General features: G+C 42.8%; 3 protein-coding genes across 3 annotated transcripts in view; 2 read left to right on the top strand and 1 right to left on the bottom strand.

Annotated features, from left to right (window-relative positions):
- LOC138733954 (AT-rich interactive domain-containing protein 1A-like) overlaps positions 1 to 21,556 on the bottom strand; it is a 777,561-nt gene that overhangs the window by 504,382 nt on the left and 251,623 nt on the right. The window lies entirely within an intron of this gene.
- LOC138733960 (AT-rich interactive domain-containing protein 1A-like) overlaps positions 1 to 21,556 on the top strand; it is a 505,727-nt gene that overhangs the window by 436,863 nt on the left and 47,308 nt on the right. The gene's annotated exons all lie outside the window — the stretch shown is intronic.
- Positions 6,451 to 16,089, top strand: LOC138733963 (uncharacterized protein C3orf38 homolog). The gene is made up of 3 exons (XM_069881484.1): positions 6,451 to 6,556; positions 10,359 to 10,579; positions 14,519 to 16,089. The coding sequence occupies exons 1-3, from the start codon at positions 6,451 to 6,453 to the stop codon at positions 15,074 to 15,076; spliced, it is 885 nt and encodes a 294-aa protein (XP_069737585.1). The 3' UTR covers positions 15,077 to 16,089.

Raw genomic sequence — 21,556 nt, 5'->3', positions numbered from 1 at the left:
AATATCTCAAAGCTGCCTGAAGTTATACATGAGCATAGGAGCTTTTTTGGATCAAAGTTTGTGCATTTCACTGATGATAATCATGTTCCAATAACATTCCTCCAGGTGGCTCTAACTTGGATTTAGGCTTTCTTTTTAAGACTGTCTACTCTAACCTGATCATGGTTCACCATAAAGGTCATGTAAGCTCTTATTTTCAAAGAGTTGCTGCTTGGCAGGCACCTTTCACAAAAAAAAATATTGAAAGTGGTCATATCTGTGGGGAAAGGTCACTGGTACTTTGGTTAATTAGCCATATTCATTAAAACAATAAATTGTATAGTTTGGATAATTTATAACATTAAACTTTGTGATTTTAATATCACATTGAAGGTTCAGCTGTACTCATTTCTTTTACTGTTTAACACCAGTGGTGTGGACAAAAGACTCAAAAGGGGGTGGTAGTGTTACTATTTTCTTAATTTATTTGGTACTGTATAACACCTTTCTGATTAAATGCAGTGTATGCATTTTGGGACTCTGTTAATTTGTAAAAGCTGTTACAGGTTCAGCAAGTAAGGAACTTTGTGCTTCCTTGTTGAATGTTAAATTATTTTACTTTGCATTTTATATGGAGTACAAATTAAAACTGAGCCATCAAACTGCAATAAATCAACAGTAGTGTTTAATTTTAAAAACTTTTTTTGTACTGTACATAGATTTGTTCAATAAAACATTGTCTTTGTTGTTGATAGAAATTGATCTTGTCTTTTGGGGAATGACTCTGAAAGTACTGTTGCAATGTTTATAGTTATCGTGATATCCTAGGCATATGGTTGGTGTACAGCAATCTGGTATTGATGTTCCACCTGTGTGGATATTTGTATTTGAATAGACATTGTATTCAAGTATATCCAAGGATGCCTGAGATTACCAAGAAAACTAATGCAGAACTCCTGAGTCTTTTCTCCCCCTCCCCCTTCTCTCTAGCTAATTAACTATCTGCTTTGGTAAATTTGGGACCTCTTTGTTAAATAAGTCTTTGGAAAGTCATAATATTATTACAACTTGCTTACAAACAGAAGAGCAAAGCATGTCTGTGTGTGAGGGAGAGGAATAGCTTTTTTGGTCATCAGTCTGAGATGTATGAAGAACTTGCCTATATGCTGAAAAAGCATCAATCAGCGTTTGAACCTTCGGCATCAGGCTATCCATTCCTCAGATGTGACTGTCTTTAACAATCTCGAAAACACTGGCAGCTTTAAGAACCAGACTTCTTAATTTGCAAGTATACCCAAGTAATTTACAAGCATCATGGATACAAGCATATGGATGATATGCTCCCCGATAAAGAGAATTGATCACCAGGGGAAATTGTAATCTGCTCAGCCCAGATCTCTAGGCAACGCAGGCCTGTCAAGTTTCCGATCTGGTGAGAAAAGGCTCATGAAGAGTGGGTTTTAACATGCATATAGGGAACATCGTAAGGTTGGCAGGGCAGAGAGAGTCAGTAGTGTTTGGGAGGAATATATTAAAGCTTGCTAGGAAAAGTTGTATGTGGTATTTCAAGAAATCAGAAAATCTGTGTTCGATTTAATGTCTTGAATTGTATTTATTCGTGCGAGGCAGTGCCTTCAAAATGCAGGTGAAGTTCAACACTCTGAAGCTATTGTGTAAGGCTTGAAAGCTGAATTTTGAGCCACAGACAAGTCTGGATGCAGCAGTTTTAAGATATCTCTGCTTCTAGTTTTTCCTCCATCATGAAGTTGTTAAAGATTCTTCAGTGGCACTGTTACAAGTACCAAATGCTGGCTTAAACCTCCCCTCCTGGGAAGATTGGTTGGCACAAATGCAGAGAGCTGAGCCTCAGTTGTGGCATTTCATGAGCTTATGTTTGTTTCCAGTCTTGCTGCTCTTAGCGATAGTAACTTCTAGTGTGTTTTCCATTGTTTTGTTCAGTCCCCTTGATTGAAAGCTGTAGTCCAGAAATAAAGACAGTGCAATTTATTTTTTTTTTCACGCCAAAAAGTTAAATACTGTCATCTGAAAATGCTGGGTTATTGAGATTTATTATTCACAGTCCTGTAAATTCTTAATGTCCTTTGATCTCAGATTTTGACTGTCTTCTACAAAATTTTGAATGCTGCCTTTTTTTGTTGTTGTTGGTAACTTGAAGCATGTATTTAATTTCTGCTTTGTATAATTTTGACAGGGTCTTTGCTAAAAAAAGTTAAGTTCGGGTATAAGGGCAAGGGCTCTCAAATCTCTGGTATTGTAGCAGGCAAAATAGTTACCAGAACTGTGAGGTATACATAAGCCATTTGATAAATTCACTGTGAAATATCTTAACATACCAGCTGCAAACTTTAGCGCCCTGGACTTTATTGTAATTCATTTGACATGCTAACAATTCAAGCAGAAGGAAAAATTTCTCAATAGAATTACCTGGAGTTTGCTTAGCTTTCAAAGGAAGCGGGGGGGAAAGTCTGTAACTGGTATTTCAGTGAAGTTTAGTTCTTGCCAATCCAAATAACCTGTCTTGCTGGTGCCAGAGCAGTGCCTATGGGACTTGAGAGCACTATCTAGCACTACCTGACGCTATATTCCTGTGTATCAATATCATTAAATCCAGTACTTTGTCTCAGTGCTTGACTTCTGCACTGCCTCATAGGGGAAAAAAAAAAGGGATGGTTGACTTTTTAGGGATATAATTTGCAGTAAATAGAATTTTGAGTTGGGGGAGAGGGACAGGATGGAGGAGAGGATCACTCGTAGTGACTTTCTGAATTATAACTGCAGTTTAATGTTGCAAGGGTTCTATTCAGCTTTTGTTTATATAGGCTAATGATTTTCCCATTTATTCCTCTATGGGAACACCAGTTTACATTCCTTGACAATGATCAAAGTCAAGTTTGAATAAAAACTGTGCAGGTTGTTCTGAGTTATTGGAAAGACAAGATAATTAAACCTATTTCAGAGATTTTTCTCTGTTCCCATCACCACCTCTAAAGGGAAAGCCCTTAAAAATTATAGGTGTAAACCTGCTAAAAGTGATGGCCTTCATTTAAAATAAGAAGAGATCTGATCATTAAAGAGACTCTCCAATCACTGTGATGACAATGCACTTTTCTTCTCTCAAGATTAATGGGAATGTGACCACTCTAAGGCAACTGGCCAAAAAGAATTTCATTCTCTTTTCAGTAAATGTCTCAAAATAATCTAATTTGAAAAATGGCATCTTGCATTTTTTTTATTTCAAGTCCTAGAATATTCAGTTAGCTATTACTTCAGTGAAGACTGCAAATCTAAATAGGTTTATTGAAATGTAAGCAAAACTTAAGTGAAAGGTCATTTGTATTTCTCAGATGCATTTCCTTAATTTTAAGCTTGCAGGATTAATTTTAAAAATTCAAGATTTCGGCAGCAAAATTGCCTTGGTGGCAGGTAGGTTGTCCCATTTTCTGATGAACCAATTTTGCTTTGTAAACTAATGATATATAGAATTCTGCGCTGCGTGTTGTGTAGAGAAGTCCTCCTTTAACATGAGTGCACAAGTAACTGGCCTTGTGGAATTTTTAATAGCTGTATGGCAAGGGCAGGTATATGTCTTGTCAACAGAAGCTGTTACATAGCACTCTAGTTGTACACGAGGGGAAATTTGGCACAGCAGTCAGCAAACATTGTGTTGAACCTTTCCAAATGCTGTAGGACTGAATTTTTATCTGAAAGTTAGACTTAAAATTCATAAGCAAAATTGGTTCAACTGTTCCTGGTTTGTTTTGCATTCATAGTTATAGCTCCAGAGAATAGCTGTTTTTCTAGCAGAATGTACATTGGTTTTCCTTCTGGTGAACCTGGGAGATCTGCATGGACAGTATTTTAGACTTTAAAGAGGAAACAATGATCTATTAGGTTGGTGCAAAAATAATTGCCATTTGTAACTACCAGCTTCAAAGCAGCCGATCTCAGCTTAGAATAAAGTTTACTGATTGATACATGAACCATTAGAATCTATGCATTTTTGCCAACAAGAAAAAAGTCTGTATTCTGGTACCATAGAATTCTGGACTCGTGGAACCGATGAATTCTTTGAAGGCGTTTTGAGCTGCTGCTTGGTTGCAGAAAACCTCTTGCAGGAAGTTGTCAAGATGCTTAAAAAATTAAGACGGTTGGTGGGAGAGAGGTCTGGTGAGTAAGCCAGGTGAGGTAGAGTTTCTCATCTTCAACTCGTACAACAAAGTTACTTGAAATTGCTTTTTTCCCATCTTTAATTTGACAGCATAATACAAAAAAGAATAAACTGTGAAAACAAAATCACTAGCATAAATACAGTTAAATAAAAGTTTAATCCAAAATAAGCATCACAGTTTATGGTGACAAAAATGGCAATTATTTTTGCATCAACCTAATAAAACAAATGTATGTGTAACATGGTGGGTAGGAGCATGTTCTGTGTTCGTGTAGATGTTCTATGTTAGGTTTATGAGATCTTGAGGGTGGGAATTCGTTACAACAGATCTGAATTGAGCCTAAAATAAGGAAAAGTTGAGTTGTTCTGTCACATCCTAGTGACAGAACCAAGTAATTTTAACTCCTGTCTTCAAGTGGTGGTCAGTGTATCCTTACGGACTCTAGTTCTTCCTGTTTTGAAACAACAGGCAGTTTTAGCACCAAAAGTTGTGCTCCTCCTTAAAGCATGGGTTTGATGAGGGTGCCTGCTTTTAGTGCCATAGTGAGGTCAAGGAGTTGTCGCACCTGCATTTTTCTCAGCACCAGCCCTCATGTAGCTTATGCACCTTAGCTCACCTGAAGCTTCCACTGTCATCCTTTTTGCTTTTCATTCATCTTTCATTTCCATCTTTTCCTTATTCTTTTCTCTCTCTAACTCATAATGTGACTGAGAAGATACTGCCAAGTGAAGGAGCAGCACAAGCTTCAAGCCTTGCATGCAGCAGAAAGGCAGCTTTGGCTTATAGAACATTTCTGTGTTCTTGTGGATGTGTGTAACTTGCTTGGTCTAAGTTCCCAAGGCGTCCAACAGCTCCCTCTGTCCCAAGTGGAAGATTTGCTCTGTGCCACAGAGGCTCACCTCAGATATCCAAAGGTCGGCCGGTCAAGCTGAAGTGACCACTGCAGAGGCTACCACAGCTTGAGGCCTATCAACATTGACTTCCACAGACCATTAATGCCAACAGCACGTGCCTGACCTCAGCAGGAGCACTAAGCTGCCCCCAAGGACTCGAGGGTGGCTGCCGTGGACTGCTGGGACCTGTCGGGAGCCTTGTTGGTGTAAAGCCTTCCTCTCTGAGCATGCTCTGACCCCAGGTTGCTCCTTGGGAATAGTAAGACTAGATGTGCTGACTCTACACCAGTGATGAAAATACATTGTTCAAGTAAACCGGTGTAGGAAAATTCCACTTTCTGCTCTTCTTTAGCAGTGGACAGGTAGGGTTGGACTTGGTGATTTAAAAGGTCTTTTCCAAACTAGCAATTCTATGATTCTTTGCAGCTGCAGCTGGTTTTGCAAGGGATAAGGCAGGGAAGTTGCAGTACACCCTGGGGGCCAGCGGTGGAGAGCAGACTGGGTTCTGAGCACTCTGTAGCAATGCTGTGCTGGCTTGAGTGGGGGAACACAATTAGCGTGATGTGTTCACCACATGAAGGAAGGGAAGGCTGATACTTAATTACAGAATCATAGAATGGTTTGGGTAGGAAGGGACCTTAAAGCTTTAGCATCCAGTTCCACGCCCCCTGCTATGGGCTAGGACACCTCCTATCCAACCTGGCCTTGAACACCTCCAGGGATGGGGCATCCACAGCTTCCCTGGGCAACCTGTGCCAGTGTCTCACCATCCTCATCATGAAGAAATTTTTCCTAACGTCTAATCTAAATTTTATAGCCATTCCCCCTTGTCCTACCACTACATGCCCTTCTCAAAAGTCCCACTCGAGCCTTCTTGTAGCCCCCTTCAGGTACTGGAAGGCTGCTATAGGGTGTCCTCTGAGCCTTCTCTTCTCCAGGCTGAACAATCCTAACCCTCTCAGCCTCTCCTCATAGCAGAGGTCCCCCAGCCCTTGGATCATCTCTGTGGCCTCCTCTGGACCCATTCTTACAGTTCCATATCCTTCATATACCGGGGACTCCAGAACTGGACACAATGCTCCAGGTGGGGTCCCACAAGAGCGGAGCAGAGGGGCAGAATCACCTCCCTCAACCTGCTGGCTCCATCATAAAGTCCATATATATATATATATATATGAAGCGGTGCCTGCTGCCATCAGCTCTGTTCGCAGCCTTTTCTTATCTTGAAGGCCGGGCAGAGAGCTGGAGCCAGCTCCAAATTAACAGCAGTTGTGACTGTTGCGAAGTTCACACCAACGCTGCCATCAGACCCGCAGAGCGCTCCCAGCGGCGGCCGCAGGACAGGCAGGCGGCGCTGCGGGGCGGGGCGGCGCCTCCCGCTCGGGGCGATGGCGGCGCTGGGGCTGAGCGAGCGGGAGCGCGCCGGGTGCCGGGAGCTGCTGGAGCTGGCCGACACCGTCACCAACCGCATGGTGCACCCGGAGAGCCGACAAGGTGCGCGGCAGCCTCGCCCTGCTCCCCGCTCCCTGCCGGCGGGGATCGAGGGAGCCTCCTCCCTGCTCCCCATTCCCTGTTCCCTGCCGGCAGGGATCGCTGGAGCCTGATCCCTGCTCTTTCCTCCCCCGTTTCTCTGCTTCCCTGATTCTCTGCTCCTTCCTCCCTGCGCCTTTCTTCCCGTTCCTGGCTCCCCTCCCCCTGCCGGCGGAGATCACGGGTCCCCGTTCCCTGCCCGGGGCGGCTCTGGGCTCGCGGTGGGGGTTGGGGTGGGGAGGGGGACGCTCCTTCGCCCCGCGGAGGCCGCAGCCGCGGCTGCCTCGGTGCTGGCTGCGGGGAGGCTGCTCCTGCGGCGGGGAGAGGCGTGGGCCGAGGAATTTAAATTAGGCTCATAGAATAGTTTGGGTTGGAAGGGACCTTAAAGATGATCCAGTTCCAGCCCCCTGCCACGGACAGGAACACCTCCCACCAGCCCAGGCTGCCCAAGGCCCCATCCACCCTGGCCTTGAACACCTCCAGGGATGGGGCAGCCACAGCTTCCCTGGGCAACCTGTGCTGGTGCCTCACGCTCTCACATTGAAGAAATTCTTCCTAATGTCTAGTCTAAATATTCCCTTCTCCATTTTATGCCCGTTGCCCCTTGTCCTGTCACTACAAGACTTTGTAAACAGTCCCTCCCCAGCTTTCTTGTAGGCCCCCTTCTGTTACTGGAAAGTCACTATAATATCTCCTCCGAGCCTTCTCTTCTCCAGGCTGAACAAGCCCAACTCTCTCAGCCTGTCCTCATGGAAGGCGCTCCAGCCCTCGCATCATCTTTGTAGCCCTTCTCTGGACCCATTCCAACAGCTCCATGTCCTTACGTTAAGGATTCCAGAACTGGACACAGTACTCCAGATGAGGTCTCACGAGAGAGGAATAGAGGGGCAGAATCACCTCCCTTGACCTGCTGGCCACATTTCTTTTGATGCAGCCCAGGGTAGGGTTGACCTTCTGAGCTGCAAGAGCACATTGCCAACTCATGGTGAGCTTCTCATCAGCCAAATTAGATTTAGACTAGACATTAGGAAGAAATTCTTCACAATGAGGGTGGTGAGGCACCGGCACAGGTTGACTAGGGAAGCTGTGGATGCCCTGGAGGTGTTCAAGGCCAGGTTGGATGGGGCTTTGAGCAGCCTGGTCTGGTGGGAGGTGTCTGCCCATGGCAGGGGGGTTGGCACCGTATGATCTTTAAGGTAATTTAGGTATCTTAAGGTATCTCTGACCTATAACGTGAGCATCATTGAATATTCTGCCCTAGACAGAGAAAATACTGCCATGTGAAGGAGCAGCACAAGCTTCAAGCCTTGCATGTAGTAGAAAAGCAGCTTTAGCTTATAGAACATTTCTGTGTTTTGCGGATGTGTGTAACTTGCTTGGTCTAAGTTCCCAAGGCGTCCAACAGCTCCCTCTGTCCCAAGTGGAGATTTGCTCCGTGCCACAGAGGCTGCACCTCAGATATCCAAAGGTCGGCCGGTCGAGCTGAAGTGACCACTGCAGAGGCTACCACAGCTTGAGGCCTACCAACATTGACTTCCACAGACCATTAATGCCAACAGCACGTGCCTGACCTCAGCAGGAGCACTGAGCTGTCCCCAAGGACTTGAGGGTGGCTGCTGTGGACTGCTGGGTCCTGTCGGGAGCCTTGTAAAGCCTCCCAGTCCATGCAGGCTGTGACCCTAGAGTGCTCAGACCTAGCTTGCAGTTTGTGGCAAATTGGCAGATCTCAAGCAGGTCTTTTTCTCTCGAAGAACACCCTTCACCCTCCCCCTGGTGAGCTTCATGCAGTGTCATGCCCTTTCTTATGCCCTGTTATTGTTTAAAAATTATATTTAAGACCCATGTGCCTCTTGCTGTTTGCATTAAATGACATTTGATTTCAGGCTTTTAAAGGCTAAATCACAAATCAAATATATTTTGTAGAACCCAGCACTTTCAGGTGTTGCCATCCCCCATCATTTTGTAGGTGTTGAGACCACTAGGGAGGGGGGAGTTGATTTTGCCTCTCTACTCTGTTGTGGGACCACACCTGGAGTACTGGAGGTCAATTCTAGGGTCTCTAGCACAGAAGGAACATAGATCTGTTAAAGCAAGTCCAGAGGAGGGCCATGAAGATGATCCAAGGGCTGGAGCTCCTTCCATACAGGACAAGCTGAGAGAGCTGGGGTTGTTCAGCCAGAAGAGAAGGCTCCTGGGAGACCTTATAGCAGCCTTCTAGTACTTAAAGGGGGCTACAGGAAAGATGGGGACGGGCTCTTTATCAGGGAGTGTAGTGATTGGATGAGGGATAACAGGTTTCAGCTGAAAGAGAGGAGTTGGAACTGGATGATCTTCCAGCCCACATCATTCTAGGATTCTGTGATTTGTTTCATGACATTTAATTTTGTATCTGAATTACTTCAGGACACTCAGCATATTGCCTTGAAATATACTCATCCAAAAACCTTGAATGTGTTTTGTGTGGTACAAAGCTGACCTGTAGGATTTGCTGAGCACATTTCTTAAAAAGGTCTTATGCCTGTAGTTTTTGCTTCTTTTTTTATCTGCTTTTCACAGTGATTGTAGGTTTATTTAAAATATGTTAATTTTTAATTTCAGCTATTAGCCTCTTCTTGTTTAAACATACGATTTTTATAGGTATCATGGTAAGTACCCAACCTCAGTTCAGGTGAGAAATGGCTACTGCAGCTACTTCAAAAGTGAAATGAATTTCAGTTTCATGTTTCTTGATTTTGCCACAGAGCCTTGTAGCTGATTTTCTTAATGTAACATTTCAGTGCACACTATCATTGTGTGACAATACGTGGTGTTTTCTTACAAACCTGGGAGTAGTAACTTTATTAATGTGGAAATGAAACAGATTTAATTCCATCTCTGTGTATCTTCAGGAACCTAGGTGGAAACTCACTTCCACTACTGTGTATTTTTTCAAAGAAAAATGCAAACTTCTGATACTAGAGTTCTTGTTCAGCATACAAGGAATCAGAGCTTACCATAGTTATCTCTCTGTCTGCATTTCTTTCAATTTTCTGTTTATGGAAAAAACCTGACAACTTGCATTTTCTTCAGAAGAACAGTGTGTGCTCTGACTGAATTGTGTGATCTACCCATTTGATGCAGAAATTAAAACTCAGATTCCATATTCAGAAGAACTATAAAATATATGTCTGTTTCTTCTTTCTCTGTGTAGTCTTGCTTCCAAGAAGACATGTGGATGGTTTGTTTTGAATATCCTAGAGCTTTTCAAATGGAAAGTGAAACCAGGCTCAGGTTTTGCTAAGTGAAAGTGCTGTGTGGTGACACGAAGCCGGAAGACCTAAATAATTTAATGTTACAGGAACTTATTTCCTGCATCTCAGGAAGTATAGGCAAAATGTGTCGTGCGCAAGAATCTTTGTACTTCTTGAAGCACTTGAAGTTTCTAAATGGCTTGAAAATATTTGAAAAATATTAGTAATTTCATTTGGAAGTAAAAATTGCATCCTTCAAGCTGAAGTAATACATAATTCTAAGCAGTCATGGATGCTGGAAGTAGGGATTACAAGATAGCAAAGTCTTCAGTAAAACCAACACTTTTTTGAAATATGTTCTTAGGTATCTTCTGTGTCTAATATGATTAGTTTGCAAACAAAATTTAAAGTCTTTGCATTTCATTTAGATTTGTCTTGGTTTGTGTTTGGTGCTGGTCACGAGTTCAAGAAATGGCTTAGGTTTGCATTTTAATCATGAGGAAAGCAACTGCTAACTTAAATTTCTTTACTTGCAGAAGCCATTCAGGCCATTTTGGTTTACAGCCAAAGTGCAGAAGAACTTCTGAAACGCAGAAAAGTCTATCGAGAAATAATTTTTAAGTATTTAGCAGCACAAGAAATTCCAGTTCCCCCTTCCTCTGAGAAGCATCAACTCATTGATTGTGTAAAGCAATACTGGAGTGGGAAGCTCACAACATATGCCTCAGAATCAGAAGAGAAAAAAACACATGCAGAGGTGAGTGCTGCTTTCTGAGATGCTTGAGGATGCTTAGTGTTGCTTTTGCAAGATATCCAGTATAAATGCTCTAATGTACATCCAAATATCCAAATTGTGTTTAGGAAGGTACTGAAAGTCTTTAACTCTTCCTTTTTTTGATTTGGTTTGGTTTGTTTGGTGTTTTGTTTTTTGTTTGTGTGGTTTTTTTGGGTTTGTTTTTTTTTTTAGGTACATAATTTAAAGATATCTGTGCCAACATATCACTTGCAGAGCACAATCTTCTGCTCTGTCTTGCGAAGTACCTTAGTGCATTTGAATTCTAATGTGTGGGATCTTCTCAGTGCTTGGAGTTTTTAAGTTATACTGTAAGCTAAAATAGAAGTTATGCACAATTAATTCTGTGGATTCAGGGACAACTGAAAACACTGTTGTTAATACAGAAACCCTGCATAGCCCCTTGTAATTTTTTTAAGTTTTGGTATAAATCAAGGGTTTACAGTCATCCTTCAGCCACATCAGGGAAACCACTGGTAGGGCACGTCTGTCGATAGTGGTCTAAAATGTTGAGCAGGAGGGAGGGAACAGAGAGAAAAGTGCCTGTATTAAGTGGCTTTGCACTGTGTAGAGACAGTGCAATCAAAGTGATGCTGTCTGTAAGCTGGTTTCCTTCTTAGTCTTTCAGTTAGAGTGCAGAAAGGATTTTAGTGAAATTATATAAATGTACAGAAATGTAAAGTTTGTAGCAGTGCCAGGTCTGTGTCATTTTTTTCCTTGATATTAGTAACACTTAATATGGTGTAACTAAATTTGTTTTGGAAATGATAGATTATTTTGGAGTTCAAAATCTTGCCATTTAGCAAATCCTTGTGGTGTAATGAACTTCAAGCGTTTTATTAGTCTTGGATCTTTACCGAGTAGTTCTAACTAGCCACCTTGCTCTTTCAAGTGCTGTACTTGTGAGACCTACTGGGCAACAGCCCCACCAGCTGGACTGTTAGAGCTCTGTAGATGTTGATAACCTGTTGCATTGAGCTTTCTCTCGGGGATTAGCGTATAAGAATTATAATTTAGCTGAGAATCGTTTTCAAAACAATTTTTTGTGTGCATCTTTTGGAAAAAAAAAGGGTTGCTCTTGAAGGGACACTTCACAAGTATTAACCAAAGTTTTATGATTGAAGGTAAGTAAATTAAATTCTCCGAAGTTGTTGAAACACATTCACAAAGAGTGAGAAATTCAACTGGCTATTTATCACATACATCTTTCTTTGCCTTTGTTTTCTTTTAATTCTGGTGGCTCTAACCGTTTTGAACAGATGGATAGCATGAATTAGAAATTCAGAATTAGAAACAGAATTAGAAATTAAGTACAATTTATTGTGAAACAAATAGAACATTTCTACTTTGAAGTCTCCAAACTTTTCACACTTAATACTTGCTTAAAACATACTTAATTTAGTACTTACTGGGCTTTGATGTTAGCAAACTTGTGATGTTTAGTTTACATCTAAAAATCTTGTTATCAAGTTCCAAATGCTGAGAAGCCCTACACAATTACTGTACGTTTATTTCTTGTTCAAAAAATGCTTTGCCTTACAGTTGGAGGTCATGTGTCTTTATGTTGGAAAGTTTGGATTATTTTTCCGAAGTAAAAAGTCTTACCTATTGTAAAAGAAAGCAGAGGGTAAACAAACTGTGTATGCACAAGTTAAGTAGGCTCACAGGAGTGTTGCTTGAGCATCTGATTATTGCATTTTACAGTGATGCTTCTTTTACAAAGAAGCATCCTCTAAACCGAATGTATTCTTATAAGCAACTTTAAAACCTGTCTTAAATATCTAATTGCTAAGCAACTTGTTTGTGCTTAACTTTCACTGTTTTTCTGCACATAGTTGTAGGCGTACCAAGAAGTCAACTGCAAGGAATAGATCTTTTTCTCAGCTTGACCCATAATAGTGTCTAAAAAAATCTCTACTGCTTACTTTGTTGCAGTATATATTTAGTGATAGAGCACTTGGAGTGGTTTGTCCCCTCTTCTGATACGGTTTTCAGACCATGACTACTGGTTCCTCACTGATACTTGCTTTTGCTACTTACTGTGAATTGGCTTCAAAAGTTTATACCCACCACTTTGTTGTCATTTTCAGCAACCCATCATTAAACTTAAAAATTATTTTGAAGTATTTCTTATCACTCTACATCTTAGGTGCATTTTTGGAGGGCATGTATGTGTCATTTTCTGTTAAACAAGGAAAAAAAGAGCACAAGTGGCTTGTCCATAACCTATGAGGAAGTAGTGGAAGAAGTGTTATGAATAGTTTCATGCTTTCTTTCACTGGTCCATTCTTCTCTAAGGCTCCTAGACAGGACAAGAATCTTCGACTGAGCATTTTCAAACTATTCTACAAAGGCTTGGCTGTCTACTAACAATGTGTACTTTGTCTCACTACTTAAAAATACTTTCTCAGCACATTCAGTGTTGAAGAAAGGATATTATAACACTCTGAAGGGAAGATTTTTTTGGCAGGCTGAGCAGAATTGTCTTTATTCCCGGAGTAAGCCTATGCTGCTCTGTGAAAATGCCTCCAGTCCCCCTATCCTGATGTCTTATTGTCTCAGTCCATTTTAAGTGGTCAGTTGTACAATTTGAAAAATAACTGAGATTGCATAAGATTTTTGTCTATTTTGGAGGAGCAAAGGTATGATTTTATTTGATTTGGGCTCTTTTCCTATTAGAAATATGGTGAAGACTACAAACATCACTCACAAAAGTGAACAAGTACCTTTTGGATGGGTTTTGGCAGTCTTACTACTGCCAGGGCTAAATTTGGGCATGTGATGTGTGAGAAAAATTTCTGGAAGGCATTAATTCTTTGAATATCTGTTCTTCCTGGATTAGTTGTCCATTCTGTAAGCATATTCCACTGACGTAGGCAAAATACCCCCATAAATCCAAAGTATTCTGTCAGCTTCAGCTATTAGGATGTACATAATCAAAAGATGTCTTCCCACCAAGTGCTATTTGTTCTTATCAGTTACATGAAGATGCAGAGACTGACACAATTCACCAAATTAAAAGCTACCAAAAAGAAGAGCCTGAAGGCAAGATGAAACAGCAGAAACACATCAACACAATTGCTTATTTATAAGCACTTTTTAGTAAATTGATATATTGTCCTGGGTTTGCCTGGGATAGAGTTAATTTTCAGAAGAAGTTGGGGTACAGCTAGGGCAGCTGATCCAAACTGGCCAAAGGGATATTGGATACCATGACATCATGCTCAGAATGTAAGGGGGTAGTTGGCTAGGGGGTGGGGCTGGCAACATGATTCGTAGCGTGGTAGGTGATGCGGTTTGTGGCGCAATTAGCAACACGGTAATCACGACTGAGTTTTGCAGCAAGGTTCGGGGGTGCAGCTGCAGAGCATGGCTTGGATTTCTGGATTGGTAGCATGTCAGGTGTTGGATTTTGGGCAGTGAGTGATTATTGGTTTATTTTCTCTTCCTTTGCTGCCCTGTTAAACTGTCCTTATCCCAACCCATGAGTTTTCCCTTCTTTTTTCCTGATTCTACTCCCAGTCCCACTTGTGGGAGGTACAGTGAGTGAGCAGCCATGGGGTTCTTTGTTGCCAGCAGTAGCCAAGCCGTGACATAGACCTTAATGTGAGATCGGCTTTTCAGGTTGGATTTGTATCCTTCTTGTTTTGAAGACCAAGACAAAGCTGAAGAACTACTCTTACTCTATTTCAAAGAACCTACTCAGATTCTCTAGATAAGATAATCATGATGTTAAAAATAAATGAGATTTTACTCTATAGTTTTTCTTCAGGACTGTCTCAGAACACTTGAAGGTTTAGAGTGTTTTAAAAGAAAAGGATTTACATGAAGTTATATTGTTTTAAGTGGTAGCTTGCATGTTGAAGCTAAATAGTTCTAAGAAAAAAATGTGCTTGATTGCAGAATCACGGAGAGAGACAAAAGCCACCACAAGATCACATTCACAACCTAGGAGAAGAATTCTGTCAATGGTTCTTTGAACTCCTGAATTCTCAACATCCCTTGGGAGTAAAAGCTGAAGAAGGATGGGGACCACAGCACTTTTGGGAGGATGCTAAAATGAAGTTGTGTTACAACACATTAGAAAAAAACATGGAAGAGTATATTGGTGCAGAAATGGTTACCCTTCGCCTGCTCTCATTGGTTAAAGAAGAATATATTCTATTCAACCCTAATTTGCATTCCAATGGACTGAAGTGTGCCATGTCTCCACATGGGTTAGTGCTGGTAGCTGTGGCTGGCACGATACATGGGGACAACACTTGTTTGGGCATCTTTGAACAAATTTTTGGACTTATTAGCTGTCCTGTTAGGCAGAATACCTGGAAAATAAAAGTTGTGAATCTTAAAATAGTTGGACAGAACACTATGGGTCCTGGGATGCAAATTGAAAAACCCTCCCTAAAATATGAGTCACACCAATTGCAAGAGTTATATGATGGGAAAGAACTGACTGTTTGAACCACAGAAATTCTGAGCAACTCTTTCACAACTGAATGACTGGGGGAACATACCACTTTTGGTGCATAGCTGAATATTGAAATGGTTAGGACCATGGGATGTTGTCTCTTTTTTGAGTCAGATCTGCTGGATGGCAAACTGACGTACAGAGTCTAAACTGTTAATACAAGCGATGCTTTTGGTTACCCTTCCAGGAGCAACAAACATTTCAGAGAATGACTTTATATTTTGTACTGTAGTTGTGAATGGAATTAGTTTGGTTATTCTTGCCTGCAAAACATGGTTACGTTTAAATATGGGATGGCCGCAGTATGTCATGAACTAGATGACTTCAGGTTCACAGTTTTCATGTTGCTTCTCTTCAGGTCACCAGTTAAAACTCTTACCTGAGTTGTAACAGGAAGTTGTTCCTTCTGGCTTTTTGGAATTTGGATTAGCAAGTGTCTAAATGGAGATGTGAATCCCAAGAAAACCATCTGCTAGTGTAGGGAGTTTTTGGAGAGGACAGACATTATAATACAAATACAAACTGCTGCCATTTATCTTCTGAATGTGGTTCCTCACTGTGTAACAGAAGTAGTTTAATGGGACAATGCAAGAAACTTTGCATCATACAAGTCTCTTTCTCTTAGGGTTAATAGGTTCCTTTCGTTTTACCTCATGTTTCCAGCTTTGTCATGAATACAGACAAACTCTGTTGTATTTTGTCCTCAAGCAGACAAATTTGAGATGGTTGCCCAGGCATCCGTTTGTAGCACTGACTCACTGACCCTTGTGTCAAGTAGTTGATTTCATGACCTACCGCAGCACTGTATGAACCAAATGCTTTGATAATTATTTTGTATATACCTAAAACAGATTTTAATATAAAAGATGTGATTTTTATATATTTTCTCAAAATCAGAATTTTATCTATGTTGAAGTGTTTTATTACATTGACATTACGTCTTGAGTTCACTGTAAAAATAAAATATATTATTCTAAAATAATTTCTAAGCAAAATCTCAAATACTGCGTTGGAATTTTCTATCCCAATAAATGTTGTAGCTTATTAAGCTACTGATGTACAATAAATAAAAATCAACCTGAATTTAAAATTTGGAAGAAGCAGTTTCGTTCTGTGTATTGAGAATTGCATTCCTCTTCAGGTGAGGACAAAAGCCTACCTGAAGGCCTGAATGGGTACCTTTTCAACAGTCAGTATGGCCATCTGTAGTTCAACTAAATATTTTGTCATTGGCAGAACTGTACTTTCTAGTGGCAGCGTAGCTATTACTTTAGTTAGTGTGTTAAATATGAACATGACTAAGGGTGTAGTTTTCATTACTGCTGTAAGTTGCTGTGGTGTGGGTGGTCCACTCCCTCCACTCGGGTACCTGTCCTGGTTTCCTTCTTGTGTTGGCATTATTACTTACGCTAACTCTGAACAAGAGAGACTGGTACTAATGAAAACTAACTCCTTGTCAGAAAGGCTTCAGACTGATCAGCTCTGTAGGAACGCTGGCCACACAAGTGCTAGTGTCAGTGTGAGGAACAGAGATGAGAATTTGGTTTTTTTTGGTGACAACCTGAATTTCTGTGGGCTTAAGCAAGTTATCAAATAACAGCCTTCATTAATTGTTACGTTCAAAATGTTTATGCCTGATAACTTCAAAATACTGACTGCAAGGAGTGTTGTGGTAAATCAGCTTTTTACTAAGGCTGGTACTTAAGAACTTGTTCTTACTTGTTCAGTTCTCCTAAACAAAGTACACAAGACGTTAAATTGTCACAGCCTTGTGACCTCTGTGTAAATCCCTGTTCAGTTGCAGACTTGAGTAGGTGCTGTTCGATTTACTGATGACCTGTTGGTGCAGTTGCTGCTGTTGCTCTTTGTCAGGCTGTTAAGAATTTGCATACATTATACTGCTCATTAGCTGTTGATAACTGACTTCTGCGGCAGCTGATTTTGATGTGTCCTTATGGGTTACTTCAAACTAGTTACCAAGGAGCAAGTGGAAGCAGCAGTTGATGAGCAGTTGATGGTTGCTGCTGAGCAGCACTTATCCCAGGCTGCTGCTGCAAAATGCAGGAAATGGCACAGTGTCTGTTCCTTACAATCCCACCACCTGAGTATTTGGTAGGCACTGACAGTCAGCTGATGGTGAGCAACTGTTACTAATGGGTATGACTTTTTATCCTGTGATACACCTTCCTCTTTTTCTCCCAGGCCCGCGTTCTCTCTTTAAAAAGCATCCTCTTCCCTTCTATATGGGTTTTATTTACACTTGGAAAAAGGGATTCCAGTCCTATAATGGTTCTTATGGCTCTCCATCTTGCATGGAGGCAAGAACTGGGTTTTGAAAGCTGCTGCCAGATCAGTCAGCACCGGCAGAGCTGTTTGCAGTCAGGTTGTAAGGGGGGCAGAGAGGTGGCACTGCCTCTGCTCCTTCATATTTTGTGTATGTAGCATGTTCATTTTGTGCCAAGGGAGAGTTGTGAGGTCCTGTCTGCAGTAGTGCACCATAGGATATCACAGATAACTTTTAGGCGTTCTGATTATTATTTGTAATATATGTCCTTACTGGAAATTCAGAATTCAATTTTCAAATAATTGTCACATTCAGAATTCCTTTTTTTTTTTAAGAAGAAAAACACTGAGTGCCATGTAAATATGAGAAGATACTCTTAGCTTTACCTTGACTTTAAGGAAAAAGTTAGGACTTGTTTAAATAAAGTACAGCCAAAAAGCTTGAAATATTTATGGAATTGATTTAATCACTCCCTCTAGATGCTGCCATTCAGAGCTGAAGTAACTTGTAGCTGGTTTACCTTTGGAAACAATGGCCATCTTAGTTGCATTTAGGAGATTATGCAAAAATAAATAAAACTTATTTAAAACTGTTTTCGTTAATTTTCCTCTCTTATCACTATTTAGTCAAGCCTCAAGACATATTTTCAGTACAATTTCTTATGCTTATCACTACTACTTAAGCTGAAAAGCTAAATTTATATTTTCTAGATCTATCTCTGCCAAGTAATTTGTTAGTAAGCAAAATACTGACTTGCAACAAAGCGGGCAGGACTTGCGGAATCAACAAGCAAGCTATAACTTGCTATAGTCATATAACATATTATATTTATTCCTATGGCTCATGGAAGTTTAGCATCCTTTGTGTGCTAGGGCCTCGTGGAAGCGCTCAAAGCAGCGCTGTTGGAAGTAGGGACCCATAGAAGATTGGTCTTCCTTCTAAAGGTTTTTAAGTACCCCGCTTCACTCTGAGGACAAACTCCAGCCCCTTCGCAATGCTACATCACCCAAGAGGCAGGAAGCTCCCCTCTTTTTGCCAGCCATAAGGATCTTCCAACTCCCCAGCAGTGCTTCCTCTGGAAGGCACTTTCATCTCCAACATGTCCAATTTAGACTCCAAAGCGTTGAGTTATCTCGGCATGTGATGGTGCCACCATGCCAACCACAGCAGCTTGGGTGGGCAAAGTACCGGAGCAAAGGCAAGAGGCTGAATAATCACAAACTTAGACAGGCGTCTGCTCAGTGCAACGCTTGGGATTTTGAGACAATTCAGCTTTTGGTATTGTTACCTGCCTCTTTGAAACAACCGAGTGACAGAATTCCTGAAATAAGCAGAAGGAGGAAAGATTTTAGGAGAGAATAAGGTTTCGAAGGTACCAGAAATTAACTGGCGGCAGTGGCAGAGGGCTCTGCACAGCCCAGACTGGGCCCAAGTGCTCCTGCCTGATGGCTCGGGCAGTCCTTTCGCTGGAAAAAGCTGCTAGGGAGAGAGCTGAAAGCTGGCAGCTCCTTTCCAAAGTCCTCCCAAAGCAGGGATGCAGTGATGGAGCAAGCTGAGGGGCTACAGCTGAGACCCTGGACACTGCCAGCTGGGGTGGCTCTGGAAAAAACCATTTGTGTGCAAGGATCTGCTTGCAAAAATGCACCTGCTGACCCAGGGAGCATGGAGAAACTGCAAACACATTAGGAAAGAACTAAGGGAATTCTCCTTTCACCCTTCCTCAGCGCAGAGGAAGGGGTAGCATAACCATGGAAACCTGGCCCATGCCAGACATTGATGTATGCCCAGTGCTACCCCTTGGGCCAGGGTGCCAGAACAGTCAATCCCTAAAAGTTGCCCCCTTCTCCCCCTTCTCCTTTTTCGCCCCATTCTCCCCCTTCTCCTTTTTCGCCCCGCTTGCTCCCTTCTCCTTTCAATACACATTTCTATTTTCTCATGTAAAATCCTATTCAAAACCATAACCAAACCCAGTGACACAGCTCCTCCTCCAATTACCCGGCCTTGTTTGAAATCACGGCATGAACTTTGGACCCACAAGGGCGCAGGCACCGGCCCATCCGAGCCGCGCAGCCGCTGCAGGACGGAGCAGAGCAGCCAAGCCCTGGGCCCCTGTCCTGTCCCACATTCGAGCTTCATGTGGAAGCAGTTTTCTCCAGGGCATTTATGATCGTGCACGTCTCCAAGACGAGTCAATCTGCCCGCCAAAAGGAAAATGATTCCCATAAACCAAAAGCTCAGCTGTGGCAGCGTTTAACACACATGAAGTGCTGTCAGCTGAAGTTAAACACCTTTGTTTTCCCCTGCGACTGCCCCACGCAGTAGCTGAAGGTCACACCACCACGGGCTTTCCCTCCCTCACATGGTGCAGGACCCCTGGCAGGTTAACCCCCGAGGCCGAATCTGGATGAGACCTCACTGAAGTAAAGAAATGAGGTCTTGGTAGAAGAGAGTGCTCTGCCCTTGTGTCTTCAAACAGCCCCCACAGCCAGGGAGTTACGTAATCATTAAGGTTGGAAAAGACCTCCAAGTTCATCCAGTCCAACTGTCAGCACAACACCGCCGTGCCTGCTAAACCCAGAGTGCCGTGTCCACATGTGCTTTGAACCCCTCGAGGGATGGAGACTCCACCACTGCCCTGGGCAGCCCCTGTCAGTAAAGAAGTTTTTCCTAATACCCGATCTAAACCTCCCTTGGACCAACCTGAGGCCATGTCCTCTCATCCTATCATTGCTGCAAAGGAACCATTCAGCTAGGATCATGGTCATATTGGATTTAAATCATTGCAAACATGGCAGAGAATAAAACCACCCACGCTTCCCCGATCCCTCTGCGCCCTTTCTATCAAGATCAACAAACTAGAAATCGGTTACAGCAGCAGCAGTTGAACAGGCTGGTGACACCAACAGCAGGTGAGGAAGAGGACCCGGGTGCCAAATCAGCAGCTTTCCCAGCGTCTTTCAACCCGCTGGGAAACACCAACCATGTCGAGGGCAGGGAACCTCTACAGAGGAGTCGTGGCAAACAGAAAACGACACACAAAAAAGACGGTGTCTTGACTGCAAGAGGCGTTATCAACAAAACATTAATGCTTCCAAAAAGCAATCCTCAAAGTGGAGACGCTGTGCTGACCTTTGCTGTTTCTAGTACCTTCCACATCCTCTGGAGCTACCAAGAGCTCAGGCTGGGTCAGATCCTGGCAGTCCCAACATCCAGCACCACTACCACATCGCATCCACACTATCTCCAGGGGCACAAGGTTCAACCTCCCACCTCTCAGCCCTCCCCTAGACTAAACCTCTGCCACCTCTTCAAACGGCTCGACTGGAGTTACGCTGCCTGCGCTATCATGGTACCAGTACCTTGACCCAGAAAATCATCAGGCGACGAGCTCTCGGGGTACGAGCTCTCGGGGTACGAGCTCTCAGAGCATCTGGCCGCACTTGTTTGGTCGGCCCATGGCGGCGCTGCTTACAGATGCACCACGGGTACACGCAGCCAAACTTGGTGCGCCTACGAGCCATGGCTTCAACTGGCACTGAACCTTGCAGACGCACCAAAACCAGCCTGGCTGTCACAAGCACACCAACTGAGACTGTCTCTAACTGTCAGACTGTCTCCAACTGTCACTCTCCTCGTGTGCTACCTCGGGGTAGCACGGCAACGCCGTTACGTAACGGGCACTGGTACTCGGGGGGCGGGCACAGAACCCAACAACACCCAACAGGCATCGCAGGAGGCTCCACAGAGCCTACCTCACACCTCAAGTTTGCATTTCAGACACTCGCCATGCCCGTCTCCATCTCCCAAAACTCAACGCACAAGTGGTTCCAATTCCTCCGCCACCAGTCTAGAGAGTTCAAGCTGAGAAACAAGCACAGGCTAACAACCATCCTCATTCACGAGGAAACACTGCTCATCCTCCAGCGAGGAACATTTTCATCTGATCTATTTAAGGTGCAACTGGCTGTGCTGAGGTCAACACCCCAGCCTGAGCCCGCTGCCTTTTACAGCCCTCCAAAGGGCCAGCTCCAGGTCATACTCTATGGCCTCTCTTCCCATGGTGGTTTGGTTCTAAGGAGGTGGAAGAGGCTGAGAGGAAATTAAAGTTAAGATAAAACAAAAAATTCCTCCTGTACTGGATGAAGATGCTCCCAAAAGACAGACAGCAAACACCACACCGATGCACACA

This window comes from Phaenicophaeus curvirostris, unplaced genomic scaffold, assembly GCF_032191515.1.
Source record: "Phaenicophaeus curvirostris isolate KB17595 unplaced genomic scaffold, BPBGC_Pcur_1.0 scaffold_50, whole genome shotgun sequence".
Lineage (NCBI taxonomy): Eukaryota > Metazoa > Chordata > Aves > Cuculiformes > Cuculidae > Phaenicophaeus > Phaenicophaeus curvirostris.
The sequence above is the reverse complement of the archived record's forward strand: the minus strand, read 5'-3'. Positions and strand labels throughout refer to the sequence as shown.